General features: G+C 43.5%; 1 protein-coding gene across 8 annotated transcripts in view; it reads right to left on the bottom strand.

The window, feature by feature from the left end:
* Positions 1 to 12763, bottom strand: part of IPCEF1 (interaction protein for cytohesin exchange factors 1) — an 844548-nt gene that overhangs the window by 122910 nt on the left and 708875 nt on the right. For all 8 annotated transcript variants that reach the window (XM_085611547.1, XM_085611538.1, XM_085611539.1 and 5 more), the window contains one exon: positions 4416 to 4492. In XM_085611547.1, coding sequence (XP_085467673.1) covers positions 4416 to 4492 — 77 coding nt within the window. The remainder of the gene's footprint in view (positions 1 to 4415; positions 4493 to 12763) is intronic.

Raw genomic sequence — 12763 nt, 5'->3', positions numbered from 1 at the left:
ACTCCCCATTTCGAGCACACACAGCAGGGGGAATGTTTGGAGGAGCTTTTAGCTGCAGTGGACCTTTTTGATCCAAGTTTTATTGATACAGATGAGAGGATTCCCACCTATAAAGCTAGAGGGCGGGACACTATCATAGATTTTATATTTATCTCCCCTACCTTATCCCCTCAAGTAATCTTTTATAATGCCATGTGGTCTCACTTTAGTGATCACAATCCTGTTACTCTTGTGTTGGCAGCGGTCGTGGTCTAAAGGGGAAACTAGAAAAGCCAGGAGATGATACTTGTTTGAAAATATCGGATCAGGGACTGAGGCTAAAATGGACCAAAGTAATCCCGGACCTTTTCTTTCAGGATCTCTGTGCGAAGGCTGAGGTAAAGCTGGCAACCTGCCTTGATAACTCCAAACCGGGGGGCAAAAGTACTTATAACATGCAAAGGCATTTGTGAGCAGGTAGCGTCAGACCTTTCCGTGCCCACCAGATCTCGCCAAAATACTGGCGAGAGATGGTTTGATAGCAACTGCTCTGAAGCTCATAGAGAACTGGTTGTAGCTCTGAAACAGGTCCCACGAGATAAGGAACAAATAGCCATGTTAAGAAAGCTGTATAAGCTTGTTCTAACCATGCGTAAAAATGAAATAAAGGAGGATGCATGGAACGATTTATTAGCAGTGGAAGTCATAAAAGACAGCTCCTGATTTTAGGCTATTGTAAACAAACCTTTCTTCTCTGGCACAGAGACTGTCCCCCTAGATTGCAACATCACTGAAGCCCAATGGCTCTCTCATTTTGAAACCATATATGAGGCCACTGCTATCCTGGATTTACCTACTAGCTTAAATCATAACAGAGACTCCCCCAAACTTGTTTTTAATGAAGCTGAAGTAGAACTGGAAATATTGCAAATGACCGGTAATAAGGCCCCTGGTCCAAACGGTGTCCCGGCTGACTTATAAAAACAAAATCCAACCGTCTGGGCCAAAATCTTGAAAAATGTCTACAATGTGTCAAGTCAGCTGTGTTTCCCATCATCATGGTCGTTGTCTACCATTATCCCAGTTTTTAAAAAAGGCCAGAGAGGGAACCCCATGTTGTTATAGGTCGATATCCTTAACTGATTCTGCAGTTAAAGTTTTAGGGAGAGTGATTTTAACCAAGTTAATGGTCTGGCTGAACGAGAATGAGGGTTTAACCAACCTCCAATATGGTTTTAGACGTGGAAGGAGTACCCTGGACCAGTGCCTAAATGTACACTTAATAGCAGGAAAATACACACTAGCCAAAGCAGGGACACTACAGTTGGCGTTCATGGACCTCTCCTCGGCGTTCGACCTCTCCTCGGTGTTCGATCTGGTAAATAGATCTAAGCTCTGGCACATCCTGCTTGACATGGGCATAGACATGTCTGGTTTACTTCCTTGCTGACCTACATAGGGATCTCTCCGCCAGGGTGAGGGTCAACCAAGAAGGTAAATGCACGAGGCAATTCAAATCTGGTAGAGGTATTCGTCAGGGCTGCATTTTAGCTCCATTGCTTTTTACTCTATTCATACATAATCTGGGAAAGATTTTAGATTTGGTTAGCCTAGATATACCACGAGTAGGGGACAGGGCTATCCCCGTGCGCCTATATGCGAATTATGCCGTTTTATTAGCCCTTACAGCTGTAGGGCTCCAGAGGCTTCAGTATTCCTTTGGTGCCTACATGAAATCACTGGATCTGGTAGTCAACACAACTAAATCGCACACATTGACTATGGGCCAGAAACCCAGGACATCAAAAACATTTTACTATGAAGGCATACAGCTGACCAGGGTGACCTTTTTTACCTATTTGGGGGTACTATTTGATGAGAGGGGTTCATTGGCCCCCCAACAGAAAGCAAAAAAAAATGCGATGACAAGGTCAACAGCTGCTGTCCATGGTTACGCTCAGCGACTGGGGGCCAGGCCTATTGAAGCCATGCTTAGCATCTACAGGTCTAAATGCATAGCCATTGCACTGTATGGATCGGCCATCTGGGGTTATAAGCCATCGGAGGGGGTACAGACAGTTGAAAATAAGTTTTTACGTACTCTCTTGTCGGCCTCCCAATCCACTTCAACTTTTGTAATACATCAAGAGTTAGGGGTTAGCTATGTGTCAGATTTGTTGAAGTTGGCCCCAGTGGTCTGCTGGCTTAAGATCTGGCTTAACCCAGAATTAACCCCGAATCACAAGATTATTAGGGACTGTGTTGCCCTGGAGCAAGCTAGTTGTATTTCGTGGCCATATTACGTCAAATACACTCTAAACAAACTAGGATGCCCAGATCTTTTTGATTTCCCGGATAAAATAAGAAAAGAGGATTTGGCTTGGGTAAAAATACATCTGAATTTATTGATGGCGGAGAGAGAGGCGACCGAGTTAATGAAGTCTACAGTAAAAGCCTATTTTTTGTTAAAAACCTTACCCCAGATTGAACCCTACTTGAGAATTGTCACGAAGCCCTTCGATTGCCTGCTTTTAACAAGGTTTCGTTTTAATCGAATTCATTTCTTTTTGGGTAATCTGCAAGGCTGGAGAAGGGTGTGTGAGTCAGACCCTTGCACTTGTGACAATGTCTCGATTCAGGATACTATGCACTTTATAATGTTCTGTGATCATTACAGCGTTATTCGTAGGAGGTTTTTATTTCTAGTTTTAAGGGTAAAAGGTTTTATACAGGTCAAACCTGCCTTACTCCATCTTCTGCTGCTGAATGACCCATGGGAGATATTTAACATTGCAAGTTTTTTAGTCGCAGCTATTAGACTCAGGAAAAAACAGTACCCTATGCCAAAAGCTTTAAGAGCACCTTTTACGCGTACATGATTATCATTTTTATGATGGCATATTTGATTCTGAATTGTTTTTATTGATGTGTTTCGTTGCTATATATGTACTGGGCTTTTAAGTGATTTAAGGAAATCTGGCTGTATAACATCCTTCCTTTTTAGGTCGCCCACATTTAGTGATGAATTGGATTTGAGATATTTTTACTGGGTAGCGTATTTTGATATATGCATTGTACTTCTATGATTTTTATTAACTGAATAAAGTGGTTTTGACTGACTTAGTAGAGCAAAATACAATAACCTTACAAATGAAAAAAAATTAGCAAAGAAAAAAAAGGTATTCAGGCTCAATTTAAAAATATACCACAACCATGATTATTTATGGCAGAATGGGTGTGGGAACATGTAGCAGGGTAGTCCGGGCTGCAACAAGGACTGAATTTCAATACTTGTAAAAATGGTGCAGTTTAGCCAGTCATTACACAGCAACATGGCCATTTTAGAACACTGCAATGCTCAGTCCAGAAAGGTTTATCCACGAGGACCAATGCTTAATCTGTGCAGGTGTTTGCTGGTGCTCAGCACTGGGACATATTTCTTAACACCATCACTTATTTCTGACACACATGTAGGCTCTTTCTATCCATGAGAGCACATCAGCAACAGTGTGTAGTAATTTAATGCACTTTAAAAAAAAAAAAAAGAATACCAGCTCACCTAGGCCATTCAAACAACTTTGGGTGACATGGAATTGTCCAAATTGTCTCACTTGTTAGTGTGGTGGCTGGCAGGTATCATTAGCACTGGTTTGGCACCGATGGCTGGGGCAGCGGGTGGTCAAGCTGAGGTGGTCTCAAGTTAAACATTCTGAGACATGGCACTTTTTTTTTTTAACAACTTAATTCCAGCCAAAGAACATGTTCTAAATAACCATGGCTACCGTGGTTCAAGCAAGTGAAAACACATGCAAGGAATTGATTTAGCTGCAGAGAAAACACCTTTAAACAACACAATCTGAATTGTGTGTCTAAATATTGATGTGTTCCGTACCGCTTGTGAAATGGCGCAGTTACAAAGACCGTTTCAGCAATATTTTGTTAAACTATGTAGAAAATGGAAAACTGAGCATTTGGAATTATGAAAGTAGAACATGTAATACTGAGTATTTGGAACAATAAAAAAAGAACCTGCGATTATAAGTAACATCCCTTTGGGTTAGGATTCTAACAATTACATTAAAACCTTTCTGCCAGGATTGATCTTTGACTGTACTCGCTCTTGACTTGCTTTTGACCAATTCTGCTTCAAATTTTAAGATCTAATATCTGTATAATTTGTGTCTGTATAATTTCTAGGATCTAATATCTAATTGCCAGCTTCTGAAAATGATGTTCTTCATTTGACCACATTTTTGAATTGTGTGCTGGATGGAAATTAGTCCATTTGTACATTGCATGAAAACACAAGTTGACACCGCTTTGAAACCAGAAGCAATGACACTACCAAGAAAGAGGAAGAGTAACTGGAACATCAGTACTTTCCATAAAAAGAAAGCGTGGCAGCCGTTGAACGGGATAATTACTATAATACCAACCAGCTGATAGAGGTTGGACAGGGGCGAACCCTCCGCGGATATTTCTGGCTCGTCTTGTTCACTCTCACTCCAGCATTCTGTGGGAGAAAGGCGGGGCCAGAATTAGTCCAGCAATTAAGTACAGGGCATGGGTAGCATCTCAACTGTTGGGTTTGATAATAATTACAGATATTCAGCAATAAATGTTTTCAAGCCAAGCCAGTTGAAATAAATGTGGCTGATAAAGCATGATATACAGGACAACTGTACAAATTAACAGGCCTTTCACTCATTTATTACTACAGTGCACAGGTCAAATACAATGTTATTTACTACAGAAAAGCTTAACTCCATAAAATCCATGTTACAATTGCTTTACAGGGAATAACATCTAGGCACATTTGGGGAAATCTGGATTTGCTTCTAAAGAAATATAAACCACCACGAGATTCCCGGTCAGACTTGGAACAGAAACCAGTCCTGGCAATTCCGCTAGACCGGGCCGGTGGGGGGAGGGGGGGGTGGGGGGGATGGCTGGGTCCTAGTGTCAAGCGCCACTTTTGTCACAGGGGCCGTTATTGTAGCACTGCTGCAAGACTGGCCCCCAGTAACAAAACCACCCCACATTGGCCAAACATGGCCCCCTCCCTTCCGGCCCACGAGAAAACCCCTGGTGCCCACTACAGCCAGTCCAGCCCTGACAAGATTAAATATATACCTCCTTTACTCAGTTGATCATCCAATCTATAATCCCATCGCCTATTGGTAGTAGAATTGTTCTGGAATGCACCTTGAGTATCGAATCCAGAATATCGAGGCATGCAAATACTGAGGACAAAATATTGAATCCAAATATTATTCAATACCTCTCCACATACATGTGCCTTGGTGATATATATATATCTTTAAGGTACGTAGATGTGGATTCAGGAATAGTAAACCTATGCTTCCCTATAAGTACTTACCTTTCTATATTAGGGCCCTTGATATTCGGTCCACAATATTCTTGTATGTTGATATTCTTGGGCTCAATATTTAGTAATACAACTGAACTTACTCATTCATACATACCTCCTGTTCATGCCAGCAATGTTGTCAGTGTTTAATTTATAATAGCATCAGTGCTGGCACCCAAAGCTCTGCTCAGAATCCTCCTGCTGGTGCTTTTAAATGTTGGGAGTGCTGAATACTGTGAGAAAATGGTTTTCTGTCGCAGTACCCCCTTTTTGCCTGGCTTATGTTGCAAATTTGACTTTAGAGTACTGGGTCCCTGCTGTCCAGGTTCCCTTTACCAGGGTTCTTTCCCTTAAACAGATCCACAATGGGCCCTCCCGGCCCCCGGTAAGTCCCTGGTAAAAGGTACATGGTTACCTAGGGCATTGCAACTGAAGAGGGTCCCCAAGGGACCTCTCACCTAGGCCATGCAGACAGCCACTGCAGCATTCATGGCCTGGTGCAGACAAAACAACAAAGTCAACAGGGCACACTGCCTGTGTGCCATGCCAACTAGCACTGCCCAAATGTAGGTAACTCATAGCAGGCCCTACCAGACTTAAGGCAGGGTGCACTATATCAAAGGTGTGGTTATATCTGCATAAGCAGATATGCCCATACAGTATTAGAGTATATTCCTTAATATTGAAAGTGCCAGGGAAGCCATAGAGAGTACATGGGCTGGGAACTTGAAACCTTGTGTTCCACAGCACAATGATGGCTTCACTAAACCCAGGAGTGTTTGGTACCAAATAACTCCTTTTAAAAAAAACACACACTGATGCCAGTGTGGGATTTATTAAACCATGTACCCAGATGGCACCTCAGAGGTGCCCCCTCAAAACCTACTGACCCTGGTGTAGTCACTGACTGGCATTAGGCAGCCTGCCACAAAAAATAAACATGTTTCTGGACACCTTGGTGGAAAGCCTCTGCTCTCTGGGACCAGAAACAATGCAAATCCTGGGTAAAGGTGTGTCACCTCCTCCCCCAGGATGGATCCAATGCCTGAAGGGGAAGCTTCAAAGGCCTGCCGCCTTTGTAATGCACCCCCCAGCCTCGGCTGCTAGCAGCAGATGGCAGCTACCGGTTTACACCCCACTTTGGGTGGGGAAACTTAGAGAGACTAGGAGGTGTTCCCACCTTTGCCAACTCCACTCCTCAGGTGGAGGAAGCAAAGTTAAGCACACTTTTCAGTCCCCTCCATCTTGAAGATGAGCAGATCATCCAATCAGGGCTCGGACTATTCCCACTCCCACAGGAGGGTGGCATAATAAAGGGTGTAGTCACCCCAGGTGAGGTGCCCATTGGCCCTACCTGTTACTCCCTTAAACTGCCCCCTAAATCTAGTATTTAGGAGGCTTCCTCAGACTTGAGGTAAGTTTAACATGACCTAAGAAGAAGGATTAAGACGACGCCATGCAGTGAAGCCTGAAGACGACGACTGATTTAGCTCCAGCCCTACTGGCCTGTCTCTAGTTTCCAATACCCTGCGAGAAGATGATGCCTGTCCTGCAGCCAGCGACTTCAAGAAACCAGAGGAAGCCTGCCTGAACTTTGAAAAAGACCAGAGGACAGTAGTTCTGTCCCCAAGAAATCAACACACAGGACTCCGGTGCCCTCCGGATCTGCAAGTCCTGCCTACTCTGAACCCGACACCTTCGACCCATGTCCAAGTAGACCACAGACTCAGAACAGGTTCCCCAGCGATCCTGACCTCAGTTCCAGCGTTGGCAGACCCCTCCTAGACTCTACGATGATGCCTGCAGCCTGAATCCAGAGGCTCCCCCTGACCCCGATTGGCTCCAGTAAGAAGACTCAAACATCTAAAGGCATCCCTCCACCCAAACCCCCTGGACCTTGGTGAGCTGAACCAATGGTGCCCCTGCGACCCCCTGCATCTCTGCTTACCTCTGCTGTCTTTGGACTCCCTCCTACAACCTCCGGTTTGACTCATGCTGCCTGTTTGTTGAAAGCAAAGTCTCCATTGAAAAGCAAAGGACGATCAATGCTGAAATTGCACCCCGCACCCGGCCGCCCCAGTGCTGCTGGTGGTGTATGTTTGGTGCTGCTTTATTCCACGCACCCCCCCCCCCCCCCTCTGTTCCTGACCTGACTCCCAAAGCTTGGCCCGGTCTCCGTTGAAACGAATTGGGCTGAACTTTGATCTTGACCTCTACACCCAGCTGCGCGTGTGCCACTGGTGTTGCAGTTTTGGTACTCACCTTACTCTTGCTGACTTTTGGTCCCGAAGATTGTAACTTTAAGTTGTGCACTTACCTGTATAACCGCATTATTGTTTTTCTTCATAGGATAACATTGAACTGATCAGGAATTGCAGTGTTGACTTTTGAAAGTGAAAAGTATTTTTATTTAAAAGCGTACTTACCTTATAATGAAGCTCTTGGTCTTAAAATAAAACATAAACAAAGCTTATTTTTTTAAAATTGGTGTGGATCTTCTTTTTGAGTCATGTGTCAATTATTGGTCATGTGTGTGCAATAAATGTCTTCCACTTCTCTGTGCTAGGCCTAAGACTGCTCCACAACACTGCCACTAATAGAGCATCTTGGGTCTGCATTGAGCCCTGTACACTTTTGGGGAATCTCTGGACTCTGTGCACAGTATAACCGCCTAGTGGCATACCATATACAGAGCCAACTTCCTACAAATACCAAGGCTGTGAGTCTTTAATCCAACTCATGCCTCTTTAATGGACTATCGGACACTACCTGCCACTTTATCTCACTCGTCCAGGTCCCTGCTTTCTCCTTTTGAGTCCATTTTTCCATCTCTCTATTTTTGCATCTTTCCCTTTTCTGTGTTTTTCTCTCGCTTGCATTTCCCAAAATTGAGTGCGGTGGCCCCCACCGGCTCTATTAAGCACAGAATTCCATCTTTCTGTATAGTTCTTTTGTTCCTATGCCTTTTTCTGGTTTTTCTGTGGCTTTTTATTTATTTACGTTTCGATCACAACTCATATTATTGAGATATAATTGTGTATTGTACCATTGCTATATGCTAAAGATGTATACTTTGCGACAAACTACGCTTGTCCAAGTTACTAAACAACTATGAGGTTTGTGCACGCAGAGTGTCTTTTGTTAATTCATCTCTCTCTCATTCTCTCTCTCTCTCCCCTCCCCCGCTGCTGCTGTAAGAACGAGTACCAAAGCAGGAGGATTAAGTGGTATGGGTAGTGGAAAATGAAAGGCTGGTCTGATTTGTGTATGTCCTCCCCTGTGACAACCCAAAATTATTTGTGTGCATGCTGTGCCCTCTTTCCAGGCCAAGCAGGCATGCAAAGGCAATCCAGGAGCCCTGAAATTCACCATCATTGTGAAGCTGAAAAGTTGTGATTTGTAGCGTTGCATGTTATGGTTTTCATGATGGTGGAGCCAAAAGCAGCACTGATTTTGAATACATGGTCACAGCAGACCAGGCACCGGTAGAATTGCCTTCAGGGAGCTGCCCAATCTAGCGCGCTCTTTCTGATGGCATTCCTGTGGCTGTTCTTTCTGTATGAGCCCACCATCTAAATAAAGGTGTCATGGAAGAAGACCCTAATGTCCTCCCTGCACTGGGATACAAATCCAAGCACAGGCCAGGGGACATTAGTTATGTCATCTCTGGGGGTCAGGGGGGGATCTTTACTTTTGGGGTTTATCTTTAGGGAAAATAGAAGTGATCCAGGACTGCTATACCAGTGTGCCATGGCAGACGTGTTGCCACTATTTATCTCCCACAAAGCAGTTCTTCCCCAGGATGTAGGAGCCATTTTGAGGGAAAAATGTCCACCCACAAGGTGGACAAGTCTGAAATAGACAGGCCAGATATGTCTGGTGTTGTGGAGTTGCCTGCCTCCCCAATCTCCAATAATGCAGCAGGCCCATCACATTTTCAATGTCCCTATTATTTTACTGACACATAGATGATGCTGTGTCAAGTTAGTTTTGGAATACTGGCCTTTCCTATTTGGAGGGCCGAGCACTCATTTCTGCTAAAACATTGGGCATTTTCCTTCCTTAGACATCTCAAATTGGCCAAGGATTTCAATGTCAGAGGATACATGCTAAAACTTTGAAAATTTTGAAAACATGCTCAAAGGCAGGGGCGGCTCCTCTCTTAGGGCGGAGGAGTGTCGTCCCACTGCTTTCTCGCTGTGCGAGAAGCAGAAACATTAAATGGTATTTTACATACAATTTTATGTTTCTGCTTCTCGTGCTGCAAGAAAGCAGAAGGCAGGGTATGCCTGGTTGGGGGCGGGCAGGTGGGTATGCCTGGTTGGGCCCAGGTGGGCGAGTCGGGGAGGAGTGGCGGGCCCTGACTGTTTGGTCGGCCCTCTGGGGCCGACCAAACCAGTCATGCGCACTCTACATTTTCTCTATGTAGGCTACAAGCAGCCTACATAGAGAAAATGGCCTCCCTACAGGCGCCCGGCTGGGCGCTGTCAGCACCAATCACAATGCTGCCATTGCAGCATTGTGATTGGCTTAGGGGAGAGGAGGAAGGATGCATTGTTCCTGTTCCAGGAAAACGCAGGTGGAGGCAGCGCAGGACCTGGTAAAGTACACGTAAAAAAAAAATTTAACCCCCCTCCGCGAGAACCGCCACGCGACCCCCCCCCCCCACGAGTCATGCGAGCCGCAACTGCTCAAAGGGTAATATGCAGTGTGCTGCTTTGTCCTTTATCCGAGATGTGAAAAAGAAATCCGAATGGTTATTGTTTCCTTTACAAATACTATTCAAGAAAGTGAAATAAAATGTAGATACAAGCTGTCCAGTGTTCCACGCCTCACACCAAAATCCATTCTCTACATAGTTGCTATTTTGGGAAATTCTCACATTTTTGAAGATGGGGTTAGTATTAGAAATAAACTAAAAGACCTACGGAGCCAGACTGAGTTGTTTTATACATACTTAATTTGTGGGAGTTCTTCCAAACTCTAAAGGAATTATTGAAGGAGGAATGTGTTAGGTAATGAAACAAGCTACAAAAAAAACAGTGACCTTGTCTACTGTCCCAGAACGGTCTACTTAATAATAAGCAGGCACTAAGAAAGCCAAAGCACATATTGGAGAAAAGTAATACATAGCACTTTACTACTATGATACTTAATGTTAGTGTGGCTAGTACTGTTGCTGAGTCGCCAACAGTGGACACCTTAATAACTTTGGGGACACATGTTGGAATTTACTGGTTACAAAAAGATTTCACAAATTGTGCACTAACTTTTTATGACCAGTAAATTATATTTGTCGACCGAATCTATGTGCTAATAGGCTGGTTAGAAAAATAACGATGACCTCCCTAATGAATATTCATTAGGAAGATCGCAAGTTGTGATTTCCTCTGTTTGGCTACCTTAACAGGGACAGTTTCCTGCAAGGGACAGCAGACCACCATCCCTCTGAATATATTTCAAAATGAAGTCTTTTTTTAAGCATGCTTCAGGAAATGGGGCTGCTTTAAAAAGGTTTTCCATTTTGAAAAACGTCAGTGAGAGTTGGCAGTTGTCCTCTGGAACTCTGCCTACTCCCCTTGAAGCAGCCCTCATAATTCACGAAGTGGAGGGGTCAAAGGAGGAGGCCCTTAAACTCTGAAAAATAGTTACAACCCCAAATTGCTGTCTGTAACTTTTCAGTGCTTTGCAACAAGAATTACAGTCGCAAATCATTGATACATAAGATATCGATTTGCAATTTCGAAGGGATGCTGATAAAATGCATCCATTTCTAATCCGACTTAACTATTCAGAAAAACGTTTTCCGAATTTTTAAATGGGTTTGGTATATTCCAAAAAGGTTTTTAGCAGTCGAAGACTCTGCTTTAATGAATATGAAGTTTTACCACTGTTAAAAACATTAGTAGTTTTCTCCTTGGATCACTATCCGTATCAGTTTGCGCTGTGCAAAAGCTCAGTTGCCAAGTGTCACTGTACTATCGTACAAGCAATTTGCACTGCTATAATGAAAATATAAACAACTGTCACCATCGTCATCACAGTTCGTAAATCATAAAACTGAGTTGTACCACAGGGGAGGTGAGCATTGTGGAATGAGCCAGGCATGGAATGTTATTTTATACTTCCTCCTACATTTTGGTTTCATGGACTGCTATTTCCCTCTCAAATGAACTCTCACAGGCATGTCACCCATTCACTCATTTACTTAAGCACAAAATTCATGCTATGTTTCTCTCAAATGTCCCCTTCACTGTAAACACAGACAGAGTATTCCTCACTCACTCACTCACTCACTCACTGGCTCACTCATTCACTCACTTACTCACTCACTGGCTCCCTCACTGGCTCCCACTGCTGACCTATTTTAACAATAAAGAGCAACAGTAATGTCTTGAGGAGCTCCAATCTAGCCAGAGAAGACACCACGTCTTCAGTGATGTTGTCTATCCCTCAATATATGCACAAGGATTCTAAATGCTGCCCTCATGCTTAGAGCTTTGCACTCAAAGCACTAAAAGTCTGCAGTCACTCTCTTTTAGTAGTGTCGCTATTTCCATTGAGAAAACACTCTACACAACATGGGCATTAGCAAGGTGTTTGGGGTTCAAGTGCTTTAAGGATGGGTTGTAAATCACACCTTTATGGTCATGGCTAGAGCCCCAGTTCAACTTTTTTTTCCCCAAGGCAAAGAAAACATTAATCAGGATTTGACAACAAAAGGGAACTCATTGTTTATGTCTCCTTCTATCAGGAGAAAAAGGTCTAGCTTCCATTGTATGCATAGAAATCTCTCCCCTAATTTCTCCATACATGCACATTCATTTTCTCATATGACCATCTCTCTACTTCAGTCAATCATAAAATTACCTTTGTTGTGATATACCTGCCTCTTCATGTTCCCTTTCTAACACACCTAACTCACGGTTTCCCACACATCTCTTCCCTTCATTCTCCTATGCGTACAAACCTCTCTTTTGACCCTAACAGCCCCCAACGTATCCACTAATGGCATGTTACTCTTTCCCTCACTTCCTGCATTATCTGCCCCACCTGAGACCTCCCTCCTTAGAAGATACATTTACCATCTACCTCAGCCTTGACTCCTGAAGCTCAGGACTTTCTTGTCAGTTGAAGCATCATGCAAAAGGGGTGCAATCCTGTGCTCCTTTACCTGGGCTGAGGTCAGGAAGAAATGAAAGCAAGTAAAACAATTACTTTTTTTAAAAAAAACATACTATATTGCCTGTAAACCAATTACTTGTTGATGCTGAAGTCTGTGAAAATATACTTTTTTTCTCTGTCTGCCTCCTGCGGTAATAATTTCAAAGTTAGACTATCGGTGTGCACTTATATCTATCACTCAATATTTACTAGCTTCTAATCATCAAGGCAAGAAGGTTTGGAGTTACG

The sequence above is a fragment of the Triturus cristatus genome, chromosome 6 (assembly GCF_964204655.1).
Source record: "Triturus cristatus chromosome 6, aTriCri1.1, whole genome shotgun sequence".
In the NCBI taxonomy this organism is placed as follows: Eukaryota; Metazoa; Chordata; class Amphibia; order Caudata; family Salamandridae; genus Triturus; species Triturus cristatus.
Note: the sequence above shows the minus strand (reverse complement) of the source record. Positions and strands in the feature narration are given on the sequence as shown.